This window comes from Lissotriton vulgaris, chromosome 5, assembly GCF_964263255.1.
Source record: "Lissotriton vulgaris chromosome 5, aLisVul1.2, whole genome shotgun sequence".
Lineage (NCBI taxonomy): Eukaryota > Metazoa > Chordata > Amphibia > Caudata > Salamandridae > Lissotriton > Lissotriton vulgaris.
In genome coordinates, this window is record NC_141693.1 from 914,369,253 (window position 1) to 914,396,932 (window position 27,680).

The 27,680-nt window shown below is 40.8% G+C and overlaps 1 protein-coding gene across 1 annotated transcript in view; it reads right to left on the reverse strand.

Moving 5' to 3' along the window:
- KNDC1 (kinase non-catalytic C-lobe domain containing 1) overlaps positions 1–27,680 on the reverse strand; it is a 757,927-nt gene that overhangs the window by 212,572 nt on the left and 517,675 nt on the right. The window contains exons 18-21 of the mRNA XM_086922530.1: positions 20,415–20,508; positions 19,348–19,445; positions 18,453–18,667; positions 1,645–1,758 (exon numbers count right to left, since the gene is read on the reverse strand). Of these exons, the coding sequence (XP_086778656.1) occupies positions 1,645–1,758; positions 18,453–18,667; positions 19,348–19,445; positions 20,415–20,508 (521 nt within the window). The remainder of the gene's footprint in view (positions 1–1,644; positions 1,759–18,452; positions 18,668–19,347; positions 19,446–20,414; positions 20,509–27,680) is intronic.

Below are 27,680 nucleotides of genomic sequence, written 5' to 3' on the forward strand. Positions count from 1 at the left end.
ACAGGAGCTAATGGTGAGACTCAGTTTGGTTTGGCTATGATAGTCACATGTAGGCTGCTCACACCTCTCAATGATATATAAAAGGAGAAAATGCCCAAACTGGTACTGAAAGTGCAGGCTCAGAATTCTTATCTGGCCTTCTATACCTGTATTAGAGTGGGGGTATTGATCCACAAGTTGCGCCAATTCCAAGCATCTCACTGACAAAGGCAGGTGTGCTATTTTGTGCAATCCCAGCTGGTGTCTGCTCGACAGCCAGCTTCCCGGTGCTTTGGGACATTACATGGAGTCTAATCTAGAGCAAGAACTGTCTGTTTGGTCCTGGAATAGCTGGAAAGTCCTACCTGAACTAAAGAGGAAGGAGCAACCCAACACTGCAGGAGGAGCTGACTGCTGGAGTTGACAGAAGCAGTTGATGCTGGTGCTAGAGCCATCCACCGTAGACTCACAAAAGAGTGTGATTGGACTTGGAGTCAGTCTAAAAAAAGATCCACAGCACTCCTGAAGCATGCCCAAACAGATCCTGGACCCACTCCTTACCCTGTGATTGTGGCAGTTGTCCGAGTGTACCAGATTAGCCTTCCCAGCTGAAGAAGGGATTGAGGTTACCCTTTTTCACCTGTTTCGTTGCACGCGCTGCATCGCATTTGGCGTTGCAGCGCGCGCAACGAAATTCACTTGATTTATTTATATGTTTACTTACCTCTAATTGGCCATAATCCATACTTTACTACCCCCCACCCTGCTCCTCCCCTGCCCCACGTCAGCGCCCAGCTGCACTCCCACCAGGGGCTGCTACTGTGATGGGATGGTTTGTCTGGAGCCTTAGAGCTATTTCCAACTGGACAACGTAAATGTAAGTGCCTCGCGTTTTATGTGTCTAGCCTTGTACAGAGTGTACAAATAACATGATAATAATGCTTACTAAGAAATTAATGGCATGTAGACTACCTTCTCAGCATATAATCATGTAAAAAGTCCCGATAAGAAAAGTAAGTCAAGCTAAAACATTAAACTAAAATGGAGACAACACTTTACAATCACGTTTTTGTGCTGCTGGGTGTTCTGAGCCTACTGTACCCCCACACACTAACCTCCCTGAGAAGTTTGTGACTGCTCACCAATGCTACCACTTAGAGTCAAGTCGTAAAGGGGTTATTTTGCAGAGCCATAGCAAAACGCACTCTATCTTGAAAAGTGATACCACTTCCAGTTCGTCATGAGTTCCTACCTGGGTGCAAAAATAACTTGTGCACGTGTTTGTGGAGAGACAAAACATTTTGGAATGGTTTGTAAGTTTTTGAGACCATCCTGGTATATCTCAGTGTATCTCATTTTCTTTTTTGACTGTCATTTTCCACATACATCCATAGGCCTTCAGTGTGTCTCATAATTTGCATGTCTGTCTCACACACCTCCACCATCAGACCACTAAGCACTGCATCCCAGAATAAGAGCCCCTCTCTAGTCACTCATTGTGTTACCTCAAAATGGTTCCAGCAACAAAAACAACTCGCTACCAAACAAGAACTCTCTAATGTGCTACCTGTCGGTAAGTGTGCACCGGATGAGGGTATGAACTGCAGTAAAAATAATGCAATGCAATACAATACAATATCCGTTCTACAGTCATGAACACATTACCTAGATATTGAATAATCTATTCTGTCCATCAAGAACTGCAGAAATTCTTCTTGTGTGCAGAAGTAACGAAACGTGTACAGGAACTGCTGCACATACCCTTCGGAGACGGCATTACTGTGAGGTGTAAAAAAAAAAGAAGGCAACAGTTAAACATAATATACATACCTGCTACAACTACTAAACAGAGCATGAGAAACGTCTGTGCATGGCAATAATTAGTACAGTATTTTTCCTTAAATAATAATAGTAAACATTGCCAGTGAAATATTACCAATAATGTGTGATGTCAATGTAAGAATACATCTTCAGGTGAAAGGGTGTAGGATCACCAGAAATATTTGGTAACATATCTCAAAATTTGTTTTGCCTAGTGCAGTTAATTATGATGACTAGTTAGATTGGGGTTTAGTGCCTTAACGTGCTAGGGTAATCATCGGTTACTAGTACTACAATTGGATGAACTATAATACACTAAGGTTTTAATTCTACCAGTATGCCCCACATACATAGAATGGGACATACTGACCTAAGGCAGTGAAGAAAAATTGAAAAAATTTGATAAGACTCAAGAAATTTGTGGAAGATAGATGCTTAATAAATTGAATGGCCACATGTAAAGCTGAACTAAGTATACTGATGGGCAGAAGTACCTTCTGTCTTTTGCTTGTGCGTTACTGGCCATGTCTAATTTGGCAGGATTTGAGTTATAATTTGCAACACGGTCGTTTGGGCAAAAAACCTATATTGCAGAAACCAAGAAACAGTCCCATTAGCGTTCAGTAATTTTTCAACTGTGAACGTCTTCTTTATTGTCATTTTGGAGCTATGTGAAAATGAAAGCAGAGACTGAGATCACTTGCAAGTCGTAGTCTTTGGCATTGAGAAAAAAGCACTGTGTTGTAATCTGTTGCTGTTCTCTTTAAGGAATTATATGATGTCACTTAGAGTGTTAGCTCCTGGTAGAGGACAGTTCGTCTTAGCCTCGTTTACTGACTAGAAGTTGGTGCTGTGCTTAATAAAAGATACCTAATCTACATGAAAAGGAGTTTCTGTCTTTTTAACAATGGCGACGAGGACGACTTGACTTGATTGGGGACAAGTGGATTACAGCATCAATTCCTCAACATCTCTTTATTGGACTTATTGGACTTTTGATCACACTTTCATCGTGTGAAGAACAAGAAAAAAGGACTTTCCTGACTGTCAAATGGTCTCAACTTTACAACAGCTTATCAACCTGCACGTTGTGTTCAATATTTAAGGTATTTCTTTACCTTTGTACAATCGTGTATTCCGTAGTGCTTCAAACTGCCCCGCATTTTTCAACTCGGAGGGAAGGTTCCACGAGCTCGTGAGCCTCCATTTCCCTTGAGTTTTTGAAGACGTTCCCTGCGCGCGTCTTTGCCTGCGCGCGTCTTTGCTGGAACTCTTCTTCCCTTGCGGACAAGCCTACGTCAACACGCGACGTGACCCTGCACTAAAACGTGAGCGCCATCTTGGGTTTACTGATTGAAGTGAATGACGTTCTACGTGACCCCTGCGCTAAAACGTGAGCACCATCTTGGGTTTACTAATTGAAGTGAAAGACCTTCTGCTTCAAATACGATCGTCGGCTTTTCCGATCTGTTACCTCATCTTCGCAGATCTTCACATCGCTGCAACCTGGTTACTAATACAGATCGCATCAACCTTCTCTTCTAGGATTAAAACTGCGTCTTTTCACCAACTTTACTGTATTATTTATTTTTGGGATTTACTTCGAATTCTTCAAAGACTGTTTACCAAGTTACAAGACTATTTACCGGTTTACCAGAAACACTGCCTTACTTACCAGGATTACCAGACTATCACAAACATTATTTCATCTACAAGGATTACCATAAATATTATTTTTTTTATTATTATTTATCATCTGGGTTATCATCACACATGTACTAATTGAGTTTATTTTAAGACTGCTTATCATTAGCTATTATATCTTCATAATTTCCTCATTATGGCTAGTTCTACTTCTATGTCACAGCCCCCTCCTTTTCTTTCTGAAAAAGGAGATCCTATTTTACCATGGAAGCGATGGAGAAATTTTTTTGATTCCTACATTTAGGCCATTGGGGGAGAAAAATGTTCTGCAGTCAGAAAACAGGCTATTCTGTTACATAATTTGGGTGTAGAGGGACGTAACATATATGATAGTATGGATTTACTCACGATTGGAAATGGTGAAGGTGAGCCTTGTGATGTATATGAAATGTCAATGATGATGCTTCAAACGTATTTTGGTCCTCGCATAAATATTGTTTTAGAACGACACAGGTTTTTTACAAGAACACAAGGTTAAGGTTCCACTGAATGGGTAAAAGGTTATGTGGCTTCCCTTAAAACACTAGCACGTACGTGTGAGTTTGAAGAACTTTCTGATTCTTTAGTCAGGGATCAATTAGTGCGATGCACAAATAGTTCTCGAGTACAAGAGAAACTTTTGTCCAAAAATCCTACTCTTGATGAGGCCATTAAGATTGTTGAAGGTATGGAAAATACTAATAACAACAACGGGAGAGAGAGGGAAGGGGCACTCTCGGTCCCCCAAGAGGTAGTTACAAACAACAGAAGAGTGCCCACTTTAGGGTACAAATGTCCAGCACAGAGACAAGGAAAAATCAAATCTACCTGAATAGGAATTTCCCAGGGATTCTTTTTAAGCCCTCACTCACCACCCTGGGTGGTGACATGCTTCATCATTGGGCCCACCAGGAGAAACCGAGTGCCTCCCTGGTGTGCTGCGACGCCAGGTTACTGCGGAGCAGGTTTTTTTTGTGACAAAATGTGCAAAAATGTGAGTTTTAAAAAATACCAACAGCTTTTACCACACAAAAACTTTATTCCGTGGTTAGCTGGGTATTGGTTAAAAATATGTGTAGGGAAATATACCAACTAATGTGTTGGGTGTTTTCCCCTTTTGAGTTACAATGGGGTCAACATGTTTCTGCCCTTTAAGTGTACGTATGTTACTGGGCATTCGTCAGGACCATGTAATTGTGTGCCTCGGTGGTATAGGCGCGCTAAGGCCTACCCTAGCCAGAGGACGTGAAAGTTAAAAAACAGAATTATGTGTCAAAAAAGGGTGCAAAAAGAACAAACCAAAAAAAGGGGGTTCGAACTAAATCAAGCGAACCTGTGGTCTGAAAAAGATTGACAAACACACATGAAGAGACAAAACAACAAAGTTACTGAGTGGACTGGAGCGTCTTTCTGCTAATACTGAATACGGAGTTCTGTGCTTGGACTAAGGTGGAAAAACGTGCCCCGGGTGAGATTTATAGGTATTTTAAGCCTGAAGCAGTGAAGGCCAGGCTATCACAGGGCATCCAGCTTATAAGCAAAAAAGGACGATCGCAATGCAGTCAACGTACCATTCGTGCTAGTGCGATCAATGCGCCCAAAAGTGGGACTAGTGACTATGTTGGACCATAGCGGTTCAACCAGTATATACAATTTACTTAAAAGGAATAAAAGAATAAAAATGGCAAATTTCTCACTTGTGTGTTAAAAGATCCACACCTCATGGGTCTCGGGAGGGGGGTGGTGGCGACAGTGGCACACCCTAAGAGAATGAGTAAAGGAACACAACCTTATTTTAGCATTTAGAGTGATATCGGGATTACTTAGCTTGGTGTAAGGCAGGGCCTGATGGTATCAGCAGAGATCCTTACGCCCGCAACGCCAAACACCCGCTAGGCACCTAGCGCTCTCCTCGAACCGGACCCCGTGGATGGATGTCCGGATAGCGAATGGCATAGATATACTCTCTCCCAGGTAAAGCGCGCGGAGATGGGCGTCGTTTCCCGGGGAGGTAGGCGTGTCTGGGGTTAGGGGTGTGCCCAATCGCAGTCACGGACACGGGCGTAAGGATCTCTGCTGATACCATCAGGCCCTGCCTTACACCAAGCTAAGTAATCCCGATATCATTCTAAATGCTAAAATAAGGTTGTGTTACTTTACTCATTCTCTTAGGGTGTGCCACTGTCGCCACCACCCCCCTCCCGAGACCCATGAGGTGTGGATCTTTTAACACACAAGTGAGAAATTTGCCATTTTTATTCTTTTATTCCTTTTAAGTAAATTGTATATACTGGTTGAACCGCTATGGTCCAACATAGTCACTAGTCCCACTTTTGGGCGCATTGATCGCACTAGCACGAATGGTATGTTGACTGCATTGCGATCGTCCTTTTTTGCTTATAAGCTGGATGCTCTGTGATAGCCTGGCCTTCACTGCTTCAGGCTTAAAATACCTATAAATCTCACCCGGGGCACGTTTTTCCACCTTAGTCCAAGCACAGAACTCCGTATTCAGTATTAGCAGAAAGACGCTCCAGTCCACTCAGTAACTTTGTTGTTTTGTCTCTTCATGTGTGTTTGTCAATCTTTTTCAGACCACAGGTTCGCTTAATTTAGTTCGAACCCCCTTTTTTTGGTTTGTTCTTTTTGCACCCTTTTTTGACACATAATTCTGTTTTTTAACTTTCACGTCCTCTGGCTAGGGTAGGCCTTAGCGCGCCTATACCACCGAGGCACACAATTACATGGTCCTGACGAATGCCCAGTAACATACGTACACTTAAAGGGCAGAAACATGTTGACCCCATTGTAACTCAAAAGGGGAAAACACCCAACACATTAGTTGGTATATTTCCCTACACATATTTTTAACCAATACCCAGCTAACCACGGAATAAAGTTTTTGTGTGGTAAAAGCTGTTGGCATTTTTTAAAACTCACATTTTTGCACATTTTGTCACAAAAAAACCCCGCTCCGCAGTAACCTGGCGTCGCAGCACACCAGGGAGGCACTCGGTTTCTCCTGGTGGGCCCAATGATGAAGCATGTCACCACCCAGGGTGGTGAGTGAGGGCTTAAAAAGAATCCCTGGGAAATTCCTATTCAGGTAGATTTGATTTTTCCTTGTCTCTGTGCTGGACATTTGTACCCTAAAGTGGGCACTCTTCTGTTGTTTGTAACTACCTCTTGGGGGACCGAGAGTGCCCCTTCCCTCTCTCTCCCGTTGTTGTTATTGTTCTAGCAGCGCGCAGCTGTGAGAGTTTCAAAAACCTTTTCACCTTTGGTGACGTCATTGCGTTACCAAACTTCTTTTAAGACATGGCAAATTTCGGTCTCACCTTTTCAGAGCAGGAGGTGGACGAACTTCTAGCTGATCCTAACCTCTTTGCGGACCCAGGAATATCCCAAGCTATTTCCCATACAGCTGAATGGGAGAAACTCACAGAGCAGAAACGAGATCGTATCAGAACTATCCTTCATGGCACCATCTTAAAACACTATCTGACATCCAACACTGCACCAAAGGGACTAATAGTAACCAATGCCCCACGAATATTCCTCAACGATGCCACATTCCGGAAAGAATGGGCAATGATTGCCTGGCATTGCACCCGTGACTGGCTGGTGCTCATTATAAAAACAGCTCTCCGTTTATCTGAAGCACTTATGGTTGAAATCCAGCAAACAGAATCACATTTTAAAGCCACAATTACTGGTTATAAAAAGAAGCTGGAGGAAATCAATAAAGAGATGACGGATTACAAGGAATCTCTTATGCAGTCCAAAATAACAAAATTTCAGAAAGATCTAAAAAAAATTGAATTCAAGACAGTTTACCCCTACTCCGAACCTGACTACGTCCCACCTCGGAGGGACTCCAACAAGTCAGACGACACTGACAGCGACTCTTCCAATAGTAGCAACTCGAGCAACCACTCTCACAAACAGAGAGGACGCAGAGGTGGAAGAGGCAGGGCGAACTTTCATAACCAACCTCCTGGTTGGGCACAGTTTGGACCGCCAGGAAATGGTCCACCTCCCTTCATGTTCCCTCAGCATGCACCATTTCCCCTAATGGGATGGAATCCCTACATGCAGCCCCATTACCCCCAACACCATCAACACCAGATGCCTTTTTTAGAGAGAGGCGGGAGGGGAAGGGGAAGGAGAAGAGGCAACAACCACAACAACCAGAACCAACGAGTAACCTGGCAAACAGAGGACCGAGTGGGCGACCATACCCGGAGCAAAACAGTGACACCGAGCACCAGTGGTCAAGGAGTCTAATCACCAACCTATCCAACAAATCTCTTAGCCAAGTGGAAGAGAGAGTCCTAGAACGAGGATTGGGCTTTGTCCCTACCGCCAGACCAGATAAGTTTAAACTCCACTGTGAGTTAGCCGAATTTTTCCGTAAACTCAAGTTGAAAGCTTTCTTTGAAGCCAGAACAGAAGCTGAAACTGAACCCCCTGCTTTTGATACTAACTTCAGGTTAAAGTCGACTTTTGTTCCACCGCCTCACAGTATTCCAGCAGAGATAATAGCCTTTGAACAGGCGGTCTATAATGACATGGAATCACTACCACTACCAACTACGTTTAAAAATTTCTCAGCAGCAGAATTCCAGGCATTAGACAAATTGAAAAACGACAAGAGCATAACAATCAAACCGGCGGATAAAGGAGGAGGGATAGTGTTACAAAACACTCCTGACTATGACAAAGCATGTCGCACTCTTTTGGACAACACAGTCAACTATAGACGGCTAACTGTAGACCCTACACCAGAGCTGAAAGAACGCATCCACAACCTCGTAAAAGAAGCAGAGGAAAATGACCAAATTTCGAAACATGAAGCGGCATTCCTCACTGGAAGTGGGAGTGTCGTCCCGTATTTCTATACTTTACCAAAAACCCATAAGAACATCAACCCACCACCTGGACGACCAATCGTCTCCGGCATTGGCTCAGTTCTTGAACCCCTTTCAACTTTCTGTGATTTTTATCTCAAACCATTGGTACAAAACACCCAAACATACCTAAAAGACACCAAAAACCTCCTACAACTCCTAGGCGAAGTGACATTTTCAGAGAACTCTATCATCCTTGTCACACTCGATATAGAGAGTCTATATACGAGCATTCCTCAAGACGACACCCTCAGGGTCATGGAAAGAGCCTTAGATTCCATCGAATGGAACTATGTAACCCCAAAGGAATTTATAGTCCAGTGTGCCACAATGGCCCTTAAAGAAAATTATTTCGAATACCAAGGTGAGCTTTATCTACAAAGTACTGGAACATCAATGGGCAGTACTTTTGCTCCGAGCATAGCTGGATTGTATGTCTATGATTTTGAGGTAAAACACATCCTGCCCGCTGACAACCCTTTCCTTCCATCAATTGCCTTATGGAAAAGGTATATTGATGATATACTGTTAATCTGGAAAGGTGATGAAGACATCCTAAAAACATTCCTGACTTGGATAAACACCCGAGACCCTTACCTCAAATTTACCAACCATTTCAGTAAGGAAACAGTCGTATTCCTTGATGTCAACATTTCTGTAAGTGGGACCACCTTGAAAACAACTACCCACTATAAACCAACGGCAAAAAACAACCTTTTAGACTTCTCTAGCTTTCACCAAAGACCGTTGAGAGAAAATTTGCCATATGGCCAATATCTCCGAATACGGAGAAATTCTACGGACATCAAAGACTACAAATCCCAGGCCTCTGAACTGACAAAAAGACTACAAACACGTGGCTACCCTAAAAAGATCCTGGAAAAGGGGAACAAACGTGCCAGGAATCAACCACGAGAGGCTTTACTGGAAGATAGCATCAGAACTCCAACTGAAATACCGCTGACTTGCGTAACCACCTACAGCTCTATCTCGGATGCAATGAAAAAATCGGTCAACAAACATTGGAGAATCCTAAACAGCAACAAAAGAAATTGGGAGAAACCTCTTTTTTCTTTCAAAAAAGGCACTAGCCTAAAAGACTCTTTGGTTCATACACGCCCGAAGGTCGACACTTCCACCTCCGGTACTGTAAGATCCATCACTGAAGCATGGGGTCTGCCACCAGTGACAGGGCACTTTCCTTGTGCCAACTGCAGTGTATGCCACCTTACAATGCATACTAAGGAACTGTCACTCGAACCGGGGAAAACATGGACACAGAAGAACCACACTAATTGCAATTCGACCAACGTCGTCTATATGATAACGTGTCCGTGTCACAAAAGATATATCGGGATGACCACACGCAAAATCAGACAAAGAATCTGCGAGCACCGCAGCAATATCAGGTGTCATAAATCTGCAACCAAAATGAGTGAACACTTCCTCCAACAACACCATACGCCCAATGATCTAAGATGGACAATAATCGAACAAGTAACCTCGGAGAGAAATACCACCAACATTCTCTTAGAAAAAGAGCAACGTTGGGTCTATAGGTTAGGCACCCACATTAATGGGTTAAATGACCAGATCCCATGGTCGTCTGTTCTCAAACGATAGCCTGTCTCGATCCTTTGTTCGATCCATTTGTGATCTTCACCACCCCCCTGCTCTCTATGAGTTTCTCCCGCTCTGTATGTTTATAGTCTTAATACAATAATGGTCTACGACGAACAGGCTCTCTGTCACTGGAAGACATTAACTAATCATTCACCATGACAACGCAAATGTCTGTGTGGTTCACTAGCCTTGGTTTGACGTTTTTCCCTACCGGGCTACTGACACGCACGCGTCAATCCTTCACCATGACAACGCGAGGGCTTGTATTCCAAGCCTCTATTTTGTCCGTGACTGCGATTGGGCACACCCCTAACCCCAGACACGCCTACCTCCCCGGGAAACGACGCCCATCTCCGCGCGCTTTACCTGGGAGAGAGTATATCTATGCCATTCGCTATCCGGACATCCATTCACGGGGTCCGGTTCGAGGAGAGCGCTAGGTGCCTAGCGGGTGTTTGGCGTTGCGGGCGTAAGGATCTCTGCTGATACCATCAGGCCCTGCCTTACACCAAGCTAAGTAATCCCGATATCACTCTAAATGCTAAAATAAGGTTGTGTTCCTTTACTCATTCTCTTAGGGTGTGCCACTGTCGCCACCACCCCCCTCCCAAGACCCATGAGGTGTGGATCTTTTAACACACAAGTGAGAAATTTGCCATTTTTATTCTTTTATTCCTTTTAAGTAAATTGTATATACTGGTTGAACCGCTATGGTCCAACATAGTCACTAGTCCCACTTTTGGGCGCATTGATCGCACTAGCACGAATGGTACGTTGACTGCATTGCGATCGTCTTTTTTGCTTATAAGCTGGATGCCCTGTGATAGCCTGGCCTTCACTGCTTCAGGCTTAAAATACCTATAAATCTCACCCGGGGCACGTTTTTCCACCTTAGTCCAAGCACAGAACTCCGTATTCAGTATTAGCAGAAAGACGCTCCAGTCCACTCAGTAACTTTGTTGTTTTGTCTCTTCATGTGTGTTTGTCAATCTTTTTCAGACCACAGGTTCGCTTAATTTAGTTTGAACCCCCTTTTTTTGGTTTGTTCTTTTTGCACCCTTTTTTGACACATAATTCTGTTTTTTAACTTTCACGTCCTCTGGCTAGGGTAGGCCTTAGCGCGCCTATACCACCGAGGCACACAATTACATGGGATCACTGAAATAATATCGAGGGTCAAAATATCGACTAGCCAAAATATCGTGGACAAAATATCGACAGTCAAAATATCGAGTTTGTATCTACAAACAGGTAAGTACAAAAATATCGAGTACAAAATATCGTTTACAATAATATAGTTGTAAAAAATATCGACTTTATAAAAAACAGTGTTAAATTAAATTAATATTAAAATGTAATTACTAAAATATACTTAAAAATACTTACATTAACTTATAATAATTAAATAATAAATGAAAGTAATTAAAAAAAATTTTTACAATATTATTTGTTAAAACATATATATATAATAACATACAATAATTAAATAAGATACTGAAAACTGACCCTGAACCCTAAAAATACCCATTTACCCAAAAACCCAAAACTGACCCTAAACCCTAAAAATACCCCTTTACCCAAAAACCCAAAACTGACCCTGAACCCTAAAAATACCCCTTTACCCAAAAACTAAAAACTGACCCTAAACCCTAAAAATTACCCCTTTACCCAAAAACTGAAAACCGACCCTGAACCCTAAAAATTATCCCTTTACCCAAAAACTGAAAACTGACCCTGAACCCTAAAAATACCCCTTTACCCAAAAACTGAAAACTGACCCTGAACCCTAAAAATACCCCTTTACCCTAAAACTGAAAACTGACCCTGAACCCTAAAAATACCCCTTTACCCAAAAACTGAAAACTGACCCTGAACCCTAAAAATACCCCTTTACCCAAAAACTGAAAACTGACCCTGAACCCTAAAAATACTCCATTACCCAAAATTAATCAATATTATTTAATTACCAATTAATTATTAATTAACAATAACAATAAAGTAAATATATTAGCACATTAGCTGTAATTAATTTAATAATTAATATTATTTTACCCCAATTAATAACTTCACAATAACACAAAATTATATATTTTTAAAATTTACTCTAATTAATGTAATTAACTAATTACAATTAATTAATTACCAATTAATTACTAATAAAAAATATGTACTAAATTATATTAATTAATTAACTAATTAATATTAATTAATTATCAATTAATTATTAATAAAAAATATTTACAAACATATAATAATTAATTAATTATTATTAAATTACTTCCCACCCTATTCCCCTATAAACCCACAACCCGCTACAGAATTACATTACGCAATTATTATAAAAACGAAATTCATTTAATAAAATATTTTATAACATTAATACACACTTTTCACACATATTATTACATAAAAATACACTATAAAGTATTATATATTATTAAAAATTCGTGCTGGACATTTGTACCCTAAAGTGGGCACTCTTCTGTTGTTTGTAACTGGTATGGAAAATACTTCATCTTGGGTAAAGGAGATAAAAAGGGGTCATGATGAAAAGAAAGAGTTAGAAAGTGAGATTCATGTGGTTAATGATGAACACTCTTCTGAGCATCGTGTGAGTGTGGGTAAGATTATTGCTAATGACAAATTTAAAAAGAATGACAAAGATATACTCACACGTAACCCTGCAAAACCTCCGGTAAATAGTGATGAAAAAGGAAGTAAAGATCTGATCAAACCTAAGTGTATGAGATGTGGGAGTTTCACACACTTTTGGAGTTATCCACAATGTTATGCAAAAGATGCTGTGTGCCTGAAATGCGGTATTAAGGGACATTACGCTCGAGTTTGTAAATCAATGCGGGCCCCCCCAAAAAAAAAAATCTGATGGTGTACGCATTGTAGTGTCCAGCATCAGAGAAGATGGTATGGTTGATGCTGATAACATTTTTATGCCTGAGTGTGACATCATGGTGAACAATTTCAAATTTGTGGTTTTAGCCGATTCAGGGTCTCCTTACACCATGATAGGCAACAAAGAATGGGATGAGGTTGTGGGGTTAGATGAAACTACTTTGTCTCCACCTGACATAAATCCAGTTGTCTATGCCAAGGCTAAAATTAATGTTCTTGATTACACAGAGGCTTGCATTAAATTCAAGGACAGAAAGACCTTTGGCAAGGTTTATGTAGCTATGAGGGGTGACAACCTCTTAGGTTGGAGACATCAGCGTGATTTGGGGATCACACTTAATCCTTCTGCCAAGGATCCGAAATATCAAGTTATGTTGATCAATGATGATGATCATACTGGTGCTGTTGACAATCAGAATTGGGTGTATTTCAAAAAATTTCCTGAAGTATTTTCTGAGGATTTGGGGTGTCTTAAGGGCTTCGAGCATAAGATTATTTTAAAAAATAAGGCTATACCTTGTGTTTACAAGGTAACGAAGGTTCCAAACATGATGATGGATCCTTTAAAGCAGGAGTTGGACAGATTACTGGAATTGGATGTGATCGAGGAGATTGAGGCGTCAGAGTGGTTGGCCCCCATTGTTTTGGCCCCTAAGGATGGGGGGGCCAAGATTAGGATGTGTGTGGATTTCAGGGGGTTAAACCAGTGGATTTGGGTGGACAGGCAACCGTTGCCTAATATTTCAGAGTCACTTAGTACCCTCAAGGGTGCATGTGTTTTTAGTGTTTTGGACTTATCGTCTGCTTACCACCAGATTGTTTTGCACAAGGAGTCTAGACATCTCACATTGTTTGTGACACCCTTGGGTGCCTATTGTTTCAAGAGAATGCCCTTTGGATTGGCATCGGCGGCTGCATGTTTTCAGAGGGTCATGAAGCAAGTTTTAAGTGGAATTAACCACATCATGTTCTTTCAAGATGATATTTTAATTTATGGGAAGGGAGAGATTGAACATAATAAGACTTTGCTTGAAGTGTTGGAAAGGTTGAAGGACAAGGGGTTGACTGTTAAGAAAGAAAAGTGTCGGATTGGTGTTGAGACTGTTACATACCTTGGTCACGTGATCTCTGGTGCGGGGATACAACCAAAGTTGGAACTGGCAGAATGTGTTAAGAAGGCTCCAGTTCCTAGTGATAAAGATCAAGTAAGATCATTCATTGGTCTTGCAGAATTTTACGCTAAATTTGTCCAAGGATTTGCCAGTGTGACTGAACCCATTAGGATGTTACTTAAGAAAGGTGTGCATTTTGTGTAGTCAGAAGATTGCCAAAAAGCTTTTGAGAAAATCAAGGAGGAGATTGGAAACATGCCTACTTTAGGACACACTTCGATGTGAACAAGAAAACAATTTTAACCACTGATGCTAGCCTAAGAGGTTTGGGTGCTGTACTTTCCCAAGTTGTAGATGGTGAACAAAGTACGGTCGCATTTGCTTCAAGAGCACTCAAACAGGCAGAGGCAAACTATTCTTGCATTGAAAGGGAAGCACTTAGTGTTTTTTGGGCTGTTCAACATTTTAAGTTTTACTTATGGGGAATTCCATTTTTGGTAAGAACTGACCATAGACCACTAGTTCAAATTTTTTCTTGCAGGCATAGTGAACATTTGACCCCTAGAATTAAACATTGGAGTGAGGGATTACAGGAGTATAATTTCATTGTACAATACATACCCGGATCGAGTAACAAATCCACTGATTGTTTGTCACATTTACCACCGGAGAGTAGTAGTGGTGATGTCAAGGAAGAATGTGTGTTTTGGGTTGCGGAAAGTGCTCTGACTAAGGATGAATGGAAGGCTGGTGTGACTGGTGATAGGATCTTATCTGAGGTCAAAACTTGGATAAGTCAAGGTTGGCTAGACTATAAATCTTTGGATCATGAGATGAAAGCATATTGGTCTGTCAAAGATGACATTTCTTTTGTGGGAGATAATTTGTTGAGAGGTCTGAGGGTTATTCCTCCTGTTGAATTTAGAGACAAAATTATAAACACTGCTCATGAAGGCCATCTTGGAAGGAGCCTCACTAAGGCTAGACTGAGAGAAAGATACTGGTGGCCTACCATGGACCGTATGATTGAGAATGTAGTTAAAGACTGCACTTTGTGTGCGTCTAATGACAAGTCTTATGCAACTAATCGTACGCCCTTGTCACCAGTAAAAATTCCTGAGGTTGTTTGGACAAAGTTAGGTTTAGACATTATGGGACCATTTGATCTGCTACCATCAAGTGAGCGTTTTGTCATTTTATTGGTTGAATACACATCCAAATGGGTGACAACGAAGTGTATTTCTTCTGTGAACACCAAATCGGTTATTGAGTTTCTTAAGGGAGTGTTTGCTTTTGAAGGTCTACCTAAAGTGCTAGTAACTGATAATGGTGTCCAATTCGTCTCTAGTGAGATGAGTGATTTTCTTAAAGGTTGTGGTGTGATTCATCAAAAAACTGCATTATATTCTCCTCAGGCTAATGGCTTAGCGGAGAGAATGAACCGGTTGGTCAAAACTTGCCTCCAACGGGCATTAGATACCAGATTGTCTCTTAAGGAAATCTTAAGAGATACCCTGTGGGCACATAGGACCACACCTAACGCTGTTACTTTAACGTCTCCTTTTGAGGCCTTAAGGGGCAGGAAGGCGATCTCCAAGTTGAATCCTGCTTGGATGCCAATAACGGATGGTGAAGCTTTATCAGCTGATGTAAAAAAAAAAGAAGATCTTAAAGTATCAGAACCAATACAAATCAAGATATGATTCTAAAATGTGTGTGAAAGGGAAGAAGTGGAATGTGGGAGATAAGGTTTTGATAAAGAATCCTAGACACACGTTTAAGGGCAAAAGTACCTTCATGGGTCCTTTTACGATTATCTCCATTAAAAAAAATGTTGTGAAAGTTAGCAACGGTAGTGTTTGGAGCATGTCCAGATTGGTTAAATGTTTGAAGAGTGATTCTAGTTCTTCAGGTTCTCGTACCTGTTCTCAAAATGATGTTGATGATGTTGAGTCATTTTCTCGTGATCAGTGTGCTGGAACATCTTCTACTGATTTAATGTCTGCTGGTCCTAATTATAGCCAGTTTTCTAACAGACAACGTCATTTGCCCATGAAATTTAAAGATTACGTTATGACCTGAATTGCAGTTTCCTTATAGTTTTTTTATGTCATTTCTCTTTTCATCAATATGACTGTTCCTTTCTTTATTTGGTCCTTCCTTTCAGGTTTTTGTTGCACTGTTTCTTTTCATTTATTTGGGAAGGGGATGTGTTGTAATCTGTTGCTGTTCTCTTTAAGGAATTATATGATGTCACTTAGAGTGTTAGCTCCTGGTAGAGGACAGTTCGTCTTAGCCTGGTTTACTGACTGGACGTTGGTGCTGTGCTTAATAAAAGATACCTAATCTACATGAAATGGAGTACCTGTCTTTTTAACACACTGCACATAAACAAACGGAGCACTACGTTTCAACAAAGGGTCGAAGTCATAAAGGTGTTTTTGGCAGCAAACACGGTTACAGCCAAAAAATACACTCATTTACACCTGCAAGGAATTCACAAAGTCTTTCCTGTCAAGTGTACAATAATTTACTTCTGAGTACTTTTAAGGTGTGATAGTGAAAGAGTGACAGTAGTAATTCCCATGTGAGTGGTGGAAAGTGGGCATTGCAAGGCATGCTTAGCCTTGTAAGTATGTGAACGTCCAAAAACCTTGGAAATGGTCAGATATTTTCTCCAGCCTGGGGATATAATAACCCCCATTCCATGAGGGAAAAGGGAAAGGACCATACCTAGATTTGGTGGAGGTATAGGGGGAGGAAAATCTCAATAGTCAAAAATGTTGACCCCGTTGAGGGAAGAAAAAAGAAAGACATTGAATTTTCAGAGGAGTATCCATTCCCTTGTGCTGACTTCTTTGCTGTGTAGAAGTCTGCACAGGGAGAGTAGGACCCAATGGTAGCTATCACTTGACATTTCCAGTAGTGCACCTAGAAAACTGCGCTTGGTGCAACTTTCCAAGAGTATGTATGGGAATGTTTATGAACTGAAAAAAATATATATATATATATACAAGTACATTCAGGTGAAGATGTAAACCTCCTCATATGCTTATATAGGTTGCGTTTATGGGTTTTGGATCAAAGTCTTATAGTGCACCAGAGCCAGGGAGTGCTATATACCCACTCTATAATACAATTTGGCTTACTTGTGAATAACAGCATTGCGAAAAGCCTGTTCCTGATACTTGCTTACGATCAGAAGTTGAACCATATATAACACTAGGGGGCATATTTACAAGGGAAGTGGCAGAGTGACGCGTTAGCCTTTCTGGCTTAACACCTCACTCCGCCACTTCAGAAACACTGGGTTCACCCTATTTACAAGAATATGGTGCTGCCCTGTGTTTCCCCCTGCTCAGGCGCTACACTTAGCAGCCTAGAGCCAACGCAGGCACCCTTGCACCTTAGTGCAAGGGTGTCTGCGTGCAGGGGAAGATTGTTTATGTGCACAAAGGTCTTTCTTCCTGCACATAAACAATCTTTAAATGCTGTTTTATGACTTCTATGTTTGCTGCTTAATGCAAAATGGCATTTAAAATAACATATTAGTTATGTGCAGGAAGGGGGACCTTCCTGTAAATAAACATTCATTAGCCTTTTGCTGTTTTCATGTGTGATGCACATTGCAGCACACATGAAAACAGCAAAAACAAGGAGAATTGAAACAGGTTTTCCCTGATCTCAATCCTGGAGCTGTCTCCTATTTACGCCTCCCTTGTAAATCTGCAGAATCAAAGGGTATTGCAGTGAACGCCCACAGCAACACCCACTGGCCTCCCCTTTCAAGCCAAGCATAGAGTGAAAGGGGGCCTTATTTACATGTTGTAGTGTCATGCATTGTAATGGTTGTGTTGTAATGGCATGCGTTGTAATGGAGGTTGTGTTGTAAAAGTTTTCGTTGTAATGGTAGTGTGTTGTAAAAGTTGCGTTGTAAAGGTTGTTTCCCCATAAAAAGTGACGTTCCCATGGCAATAGGGGCTTGTGAATATGCACCTAGGTGTTGTGGCCCCCTGGGTCAGTGGTGCAATTGACTCTTTCTGACCCTCCTTCTTAACCCATTCCCTGTGGGGCATTTTCCCCCACTGTGCTGGGGGGAGGGGGGTGCGCGCAGCGCCCCGGTGCTCATGACGAGCTAAGCTCGTCATGAGCATTGAAGGTGTTAATCATCAGGGTACATTTTCCCTGTCTGACTGGCAAGGAGAAGGTAGACATCGGGGAGGAAAAGGGTTGCCAGTGTGCTCAGTGATATCTTGGTTGACAATTTTGAAACAATGGATGCTTTCCTTTTAGGGTTTTAATGATAATTGGGACCATTCCAGCTGGAAGCTAGGATATGAACCATATGTAAACATTTCAAATAACCTATCATTCCCAGTGGACTACGCTTTTGCAAAATAGAGAACACTAGTACCTGGAGTAGAGATATGTCATCAGGCCAAGTGGGGTGCCTGCTTGTAGAACCCTGGAGATGTTATGGTTGCCACTTTGCCATTCTTTAATATTATAGAAAACGAGTAAAGACGAATCTTCCCTGGGACAGAGCTCCTCCTCCTCGCGGTGCGTGGATATGTTAGCTATTGTAGGAAGTGTGCTTATCTCCATTCCCCACTGCTCTTCATAAGTTACCTGTGAAAAAAGAAAACTTTAAATTGCAAATAAACAGCAAATTCTGCTTTAGTGAATGGCATACAACATTTATTTAACTTGTCAACCCTTTGTTCAATAACCCGCCACTCCTGCTACCAATGAGTTATTTCTTGTCTCTTGGTTATAGAGATGAACCTTCCTATTGAGGTGAACGGAGTTTCAACCTCTTGCAAAGAGAAATATTGCTTCACTACTCACCAATGTGATTAGTTGTCTCCAAGGTCAGGCTTTTAACCCCATGCATGCTATCCAGATTCCCCCCCTGTGCTGGGCCCCAATGTTAATGGGTGTGGTCATGACGGAACCGTTCCGTCATGAGCATCGAAAGGGTTAACCAAAAGCAGCATTGGCAAAAATGTTCAAACCAGCTCACTCGCTTCCTACTCTCTCATCTCTTTCTCGCTTAAAACACACACAGCACCTTCCCTAATTACTGTGGGAGCTGGAGAAAGTGGCAGAGGTTCCCTCAAAAACCGGTCTCCGTTGGCTCTGGCCCACTGGGACAATTCCCAATGGAATAACTGGGCAGGCCTGCCCTGGATGTCTCAGTATGGTTTAAAATCGGAAACCTTTCTTGTACATTAGAAGATTGCATGCTTTTAGACCATTGTAACATTGCTCTATTTCCATCAAAAGAAATGTACGCTCTCTTATTGTACCTGAAGACACTTCTTTACCACTTCCAGAAACAGCACCTTCAGTTTCATCTCTTCTAGCTGATCCCTCAGTTTGGATAACATTGTTTTACCATCTGAACCTTGAAGGAAGAAACATCATTTGAATTCTCGATAACTCTAGCTCCTTGGTGTCATAACATTTGCTGTCAAATTAAAATGCAAATTTCTATATAATTGTGAGCTTTTTTTATTTTAATAGTAATTAAAGGAGAACTTTCCTTCACATATCAAAGAAAAAACACACCTTTCTCCTCCTAAATTATACGATACACAAGTTAAACCAGACAAACACGAACTATGGGGCATATTTATCAATCTTTCACGTAACACAACACAGCAACCACCTTGCTTCATTGCGCTGCATGAAGGGGAAAGGGCAGGAATTCGCCGTATGTAACATTATACAGCGCATTCCTGTCTTTTCCTAGCACTGGTGCACTTTCGAACGGCTAGAGCCAACGCAGGCATCCTTGCACCCTGGTGTAAGGATGACTGCGTTGTAGGCAGGATTGTATTTGTTCAGGAAAGAACACCTTCCTGCACCTTCCAGCACAAAAACAATCATCAGAAGCATTTTCCTCTTTCTATGTGTGCTACAGAATGCAGCACAGGTAGAAAGAGAAAGTAGCAAGGAGAAATAAAGATATTTTTCCATGTTACTCCTTACCTCATTCCCAGTTCTACTACTAATGGTCATTTGGGAATGTGCCAATATCAAAGGGTGGATGCATGGGAACACCAAGGCTCCACTTATAGAACGCCTCCCTGGATAGAATAACTTAAGGCAGCAATTTGCACTGCCTTACATGACTTCAAATTCATGAAGCCATGGAGGGCCTTGAGTGGTTTAATAAATCTAACTTAGGTTTACAACACCCTTACGCCCCTCGCATGGCACAAGGGCGACACAAAACCTTGATAAATCTACCCCTTTGTTTTGAAAATCAAAGTGATGGGTAGTAATTCTGTACAAAAGGTGACACAAAAACAGAGTATCTCAGATGCGCAGGACTTAAATGTACTGCCAAAGCTTAAAAAGGTCATTTTACCTCTTGTCGTATTTTCCTTCTGCAACAGTTTCTGATAGAAATTCAAAGTCTTCCGATAATTCTTTGTCTCAAACATTAACTGTTGTTCAAGTTCCTATGAGAATTACAGTTACACAACAGGTAGATTATGTAATGATTGCAAAAACACCTTACATTTAAAAAGTACCAGCATGTCTTGTCGAAGCATAATCCATTCAAAAGTAGCAAAATGAAACAATATTTGCAATGAAATCTATTCAGTTCAGAATACTGTCTTATTCAAAAGAACAACGGAGTGCTACCTTGTTTAATAGTTGGGCCCACAGTTGCTAGAATCGTTACCATAATTCGAAACGCAATGTCCAATGCATGCAAGTTATCCACTGTCCAATTTTCACAATAAAATCAACCAACAAGTATCCCACCATGGGTCGTTGGGGTGTTATATATAATTCACAGGACACAGGGTAGAGGGGTGGGTCCCCTACCGATGGAATTCTAGCTCAGCATGACTTGTACAGGGAAGGAAAGAATTCCATTTTATATATAAACCTCACACACTAGAGAAGTGTCATGCTTCATCATCAGGTTCACCATGATTTCTAAAGGATAGGGTGGGGTTGACCGTATCTCAGGGAGCACTTATTAGAAAGGTGACCAGGGGGCTTAACTCATCTTCTCCTATGTATCCCTTTATTTGTGGAGATGGTGGGGAGACTAAAAGAATAGCTCATGAGTAATGCGGACTGTTATGGTCCTATGATTCTAAATCTAAATCAACATGTTTCAGCCCAACTCTAAGGTCTAAAGGGGTCCGGGGCTTTCATCAGGTTATCAGACCAATACCTCCCTGGTTTGTAGGTCAAGTTAGCAGCTGGCAGAATATTGCCACACAATTGTATAGGGGCAGGGCTAATACTTACCCGTGTTTATTACAATTCTCACAACATCCTGCGAAATTTACTACTTTGAATATACCTACTGGTGGGGCAATATTAGCATATTATTACAATTAATAAGGTTCTTTATCTACAATCTTGTAAATATGTCCAAGATCAATGACCAAGAATGAGTGCCAGCATGTCCAGAACAACATGTCATATTCTAACTGAACCATCAAGTTGTGACCTTTTCAATATGTGTGTAATAGTCCCACAAATAGGGTTATGATGCAGAGAAAAAAATCACAGAGTGCAGTAAACCCCAATACAAGCAATTATTGCTAGATCAGCATTGTGATGGCTGCTTTGCCACAGCAACACATAAAGTGTTGCTGTGGCAAAGCAGCCCCCACAATGCTGATCTAGCAAAAATTGCTTGGTGGTCTTTATTCTGAGTGCCATGTGAAGACTGGGGTGAGATGTGAACACAATTTGCATCTTGTGCAGACGTTGGTGAAGGTCTGGCTGAGGAGGGGGTGCCATCCACTCTTTATATTTTTTGCCCTGGAGCACCTATACACTTTTTAGGAGCAAATAAACTTTGTATTTTGAGGCTTTGTTTGTTTCGGGTGCAGTATCACCGATCCTTCATGTAATCCTTCATTCAGGTCTGAAACCTTGAAATACCATGGTAAAAAAACCAAAGGGTAAAACTGCAAACTGCGGTAATGGATTTTCCCCAGGTCAATTTTACCATCCAGTAAATATAACCCACTAAACAAAATTGTTTGTTTGCATTCCAAATGCAAAACTGCAGTTTTTTTGCAAAGGTCTTACCTGAGTATGGGAATTTCTTGTAAAATATTTATTTTCACAATATTTTCCTGTTGAGTATATTGGTATGTATGTGTAATTTCTATTTGGGCTCTTGCTTGTGCACAAGAGTGCAAGGCTAATTTCATAATTTGTGTGACTTAATCTTGATAGTGAAGATAGTATTCTATTTAAAACGGTGGAAGAAGAATCTGTTTAAGAGACAATGTCGAAGTCCTTATACTTCACAATACCGAAAAAACATAAATAGCAGCACTATATTTTATCACGCCATTCAGGCAATCTATGAAAATTGATTTTGATTGAAAAAATCTACAGCTTGTGAAAAGACATCTGGAAATGGTGTATTCAAATGCCCATAGACTAAGCCAACAGTGAACAATATAAAGACTCTCCCACTTCTTTCAGCACTCTTTTCTTGATATCTTTACATATTACATGTATATATATATATATATATATATATATATATATATATATATATATATTTCCCCCGCATCACTCACCTACAGGAAGAACCGCATTCTGGGAATTGCAGTCCCTGCAGTTTCCCGGAATCTTCAGGTGTGCCAGATGAACTATTTGGAGGCGGAGCCAGATGCGACCCAATTGGTGTGCGGCAGGACATTGTTTTAAACCTCCCTCTCGCCCACACCCCTTTCATCAAACTCCAGGCGCTGACGAGGCTAGGAAGCCGAAATGCATCCGCCACATTTGAGTTTGCCTTCAATAAAGTGGTTCCTGACGTCCCCTACACAGGCCTCTGCCTTTTCCTTTGGGAGGAGATTCCTGCATCAATTTGCGCGAACGCCAGTTTCGCGCCACAGAGGCCACCGCATCCAAGCCGGCCTGGGACTACTGGCTTTTGCTCCGGCAATTCTGCTCTTCAGGTTACTGAAATTTACCAGGTCCACCAACGGAGCGGGAAGCAGCGTTAGCGGTGTTGCAGCATTCATGCACAACTTTGGGCAAGTAGGACTTCCTGACGAGCCCCCGTCATCTACTCTTCCTGCATTCCGGGGGTTTTGCGGGCAAGGGGACCCGAGGGAGCACCTTTACAGAAGTGGGACACTTGTGCCAGCGAGAGTGAACAGCCCTGAAACCCGCACTTGCACTGAACTCTTTCCCCCGCATCACTCACCTACAGGAAGAACCGCATTCTGGGAATTGCAGTCCCTGCAGTTTCCCGGAATCTTCAGGTGTGCCAGATGAACTATTTGGAGGCGGAGCCAGATGCGACCCAATTGGTGTGCGGCAGGACATTGTTTTAAACCTCCCTCTCGCCCACACCCCTTTCATCAAACTCCAGGCGCTGACGAGGCTAGGAAGCCGAAATGCATCCGCCACATTTGAGTTTGCCTTCAATAAAGTGGTTCCTGACGTCCCCTACACAGGCCTCTGCCTTTTCCTTTGGGAGGAGATTCCTGCATATATATATATATATATATATATATATATATATATATATATATATATATATATATATATATATATATATATATATATATATATATATATATATATATATATATATATATATATATATTACCTACTGGCGGTCGCCAGTAGGTATATATAGTTAGGATTTTTTCTCTATGGGATTTTTGAAAATTCTATATCTAATAACTTTGGCGTTTGTGGACGGAATTGGCTGAAATTTTCAGGAAAATGGAACATTTTGTTTCTGAGCAGCCCCTGACAATTTGGGGGGGTTTCATCAAGGGGGGGCCGAGAAAAAAGGGGGGTCCCAAAACGCGTTTTTCCCATGTTAATTTCCATAGGGCGGTTGGCCTCACTTTTAGCTCGAAAGGCTGAATGGATTTGCACGAAACTTGGCAAAATTGTAGGGACTGTTAGCCCGATGTGCCTTTGCTAGGTCTCAATATATGTGCTCCACTGGATTTTGAGTAATTTAGGTTCAAAAAAAGATATATATCTGGGCGGAGCCTAACCACACGTCTGATCTGATTGGCTGTCAGCACTTCATCCAAGAAGTGTTGGCAGCCATCTTGGGACCAATATACATGATAGCACCTCATTAAAAAGCATTGTAGTTAATAGAGGGTTTTAGGACTTTAGTTACATTATAAATCATTTGTTGATGGTACCATACTCGTTTTAGGAATTGTGGTGGGTTCTAAGGTGATTTTACCATGTGAAAAAACCTTCTGCTGTGAGATCATGAATATTGTTTGAAAGAAAACTAATATCTCATGATTTTCCCACAGTGGTTTGGAAGGGGATCTATAAGCTAAACTGAAAGCATATTTTCTGTAAATTCACATTATCTTTCTCAGTCATGTGAAAATGAAGTCTGACATTCTCAGTAAAACATGTACATCCAACAAGGACAGAGACTGTCAGTTGATTCCTTTGTGTTCTACTGCTGCCTCCTAGAGTGTTCTAAAGAACAACTAGAGCGCTAACAGTCCTACTTATTACAAAGGTATGGCACACCTGAAGCCATCTTGATTGGAATAAAGTGGTAACTCTTAAAATATTTAATTTAAAAAGAAACAACATTAGGGGGTATATTTTGCCATAGAAAGTATGATTAGTTCTGCAGAATGAAAAATTAGGGCACATTTTGAGTGACTTCTCAAATCCTTTTCTATTTCATTAAAACATTCTGACATACAGTCTCCCAAAATGGCCACCAGAGACAAAAGAGCCCAAATGTAGCCCAAATATCACCCAGATGTAGCCCAAGTATAGCCCAATGACAGAATGTCCCAGAGTGTTCTAAAGAACAACTAGAGCGCTAACCGTCCTACTTATTACAAAGGTATGGCACACCTGAAGCCATCTTGATTGGAATAAAGTGGTAACTCTTAAAACATTTAATTTAAAAAGAAACAACATGAGGGGGTATATTTTGCCATAGAAAGTATGATTAGTGCTGCAGAATGAAAAATTAGGGCACATTTTGAGTGACTTCTCAAATCCTTTTCTATTTCATTAAAACATTCTGACATGCAGGCTCCCAAAATGGCCACCAGAGACAAAAGAGCCCAAATGTAGCCCAAATATCACCCAGATGTAGCCCAAGTATAGCCCAATGACAGAATGTCCCAGAGTGTTCTAAAGAACAACTAGAGCGCTAACAGTCCTACTTATTACAAAGGTATAGCACACCTGGAGCCATCGTGATGGGAATAAAGTGGTAACTCTTAAAACATTTAATTTAAAAAGGAATAAAATGAGGGGGTATATTATGCAATAGAAGGTATTATTAGTGCTGCAGAAAGAAAAATTAGGGCACATTTTGAGTGACTTTTCAAATCCTCTTCTATTTCATTAAAAAATTCTGACATGCAGTCTCCCAAAATGGCCACCAGAGACAAAAGAGCCCAAATGTAGCCCAAATATCACCCAGATGTAGCCCAAGTATAGCCCAATGACAGAATGTCCCAGAGTGTTCTAAAGAACAACTAGAGCGCTAACAGTCCTACTTATTACAAAGGTATGGCACACCTGAAGCCATCTTGATTGGAATAAAGTGGTAACTCTTAAAACATTTAATTTAAAAAGGAACAAAATGAGGGGGTATATTATGCCATATGAATTATGATTAGTGCTGCAGAAAGAAAAATTAGGGCACATTTTGAGTGACTTCTCAAACCCTCTTCAATTTCATTAAAAAATTCTGACATACAGTCTCCCAAGATGGCCACCAGAGACAAAAGAGCCTAAATGTAGCCCAAATATCACCCAGATGTACCCCAAGTATAGCCCAATGACAGAATGTCCCAGAGTGTTCTAAAGAACAACTAGAGCGCTAACAGTCTTACTTATGACAAAAGTATGGCACACCAGAAGCCATCTTGATTGGAATGAAGTGGTAAGTCTGAAAACACTCAATTTAAAAAGGAACAACATGAGGGGGTTAATTTTGCCATAGAAAGTATGATTAGTGCTTCAGAAAGAAAAATTAGGGATCATTTTGAGTGACTTCTCAAATCCTCTTCTATTTCATGAAAAAAATTCTGACATGCAGACTGAAACATGCACTTTGAATACCAGCAGCAGACGTCCCTGGTGAGCAGTAGCTTTACTACAGTGATCTAATGTGCAACTAGAGTGCTAACATTCAGAATTTATGGCAAATGTGTGACACATCTGAATGCCTTCTTGATGGAACCAAAGTAAACAAGCACTGAAAATGCAATAGATCTCGCCCTCGTTTAAGTTAAAGCCATTCTGTTTGTAATGAGGTGGCTTTTTAGCTTTCTTTTATTAGTGTTTTTTCAACTTTCATGTAAATAGCATGCATCTGTATGCAAATAAGTATATGTATGCATGCATTTATGTTTGTATTTATATAGATGTACAGATGATATATGTTTATATATGTATGTATATATATATATTCACTGAAAAAACCATAGGCTATAGACCATATATAGTTAGGAATTAGCATTTACAAAACCTTGAAAATTCACTGAAAAAGCCATAGGTTATAGACCATATATAGTTAGGAATTAGCATTTACAAAACCTTGAAAATTCACTGAAAAAACCATAGGTTATAGACCATATATAGTTAGGAATTCGCATTTACAAAACCTTATTTTACTCACACAAAACCATTGAAATTCCATATATAGTTAGTTGCACTAACTATATATCGCGCACCCGCAATCCACTGCTGATGATGTCACATATTACATCATTCATGACATGGTCAGTGACATCACTGATGACATCACTGATGACATCTCAAATGACATCACTGATGACATCTCAAATGACATCACTGATGACATCACTGATGACATCTCATTTGACATTACTGATCACATCACTGATGATATCATTCATGTGATAATACGATGAACCTCTTCAGACTCTAATATAACCTTAGATACAATCAGTGTAAACAGACACTCACAGACTGTCACTAATCCATGGAGTTACTCACACACCTAGTCAGTCATGTAAAGAATCAATCACACCTCCATTTCCTCAACTATACAGTTATCCAAACTTTACTTATTCAAACATATACGAACACATATTTACTCTCTTATACAATCCCTGATACAAGTTCACAATGATCCATACAGCCACTCACACATTCACTGGCTCTTATGCACAGTTATTTATATATGTCAACTCTCACATGTACTGTGTTTTACATATGTACTTACTTTGACATGTAGCACTGAGATATCCATTCACTCATCAAGGCACTCATGCACACAGTCAACCGCCCATACAGCTGTTTCCACATGCACTTTTGAAACCATACATCTAGTGAATCAACTGCTCACACATCTATGCACAGAGTCATACACCTCCCAGCCACCCACACACACACTCAGTCTCCCATACAAATACTTGGGCAACCAATCAATAACCCATATAGTTACTCATATAGCTACTTATCAACACATGCAACAGTTTACAGAACAACAGACATAATGATGCACAAATTAAGACAGTTTAGTCACTAACCCATGCACTCAGTGAGACACATTTAATCACTCACTCATACAGTCAGTCATGCACCTACTAAATCCTTCATCCAGACACTTATACATCCACTCATTCTTCAATATGTAAGACATATT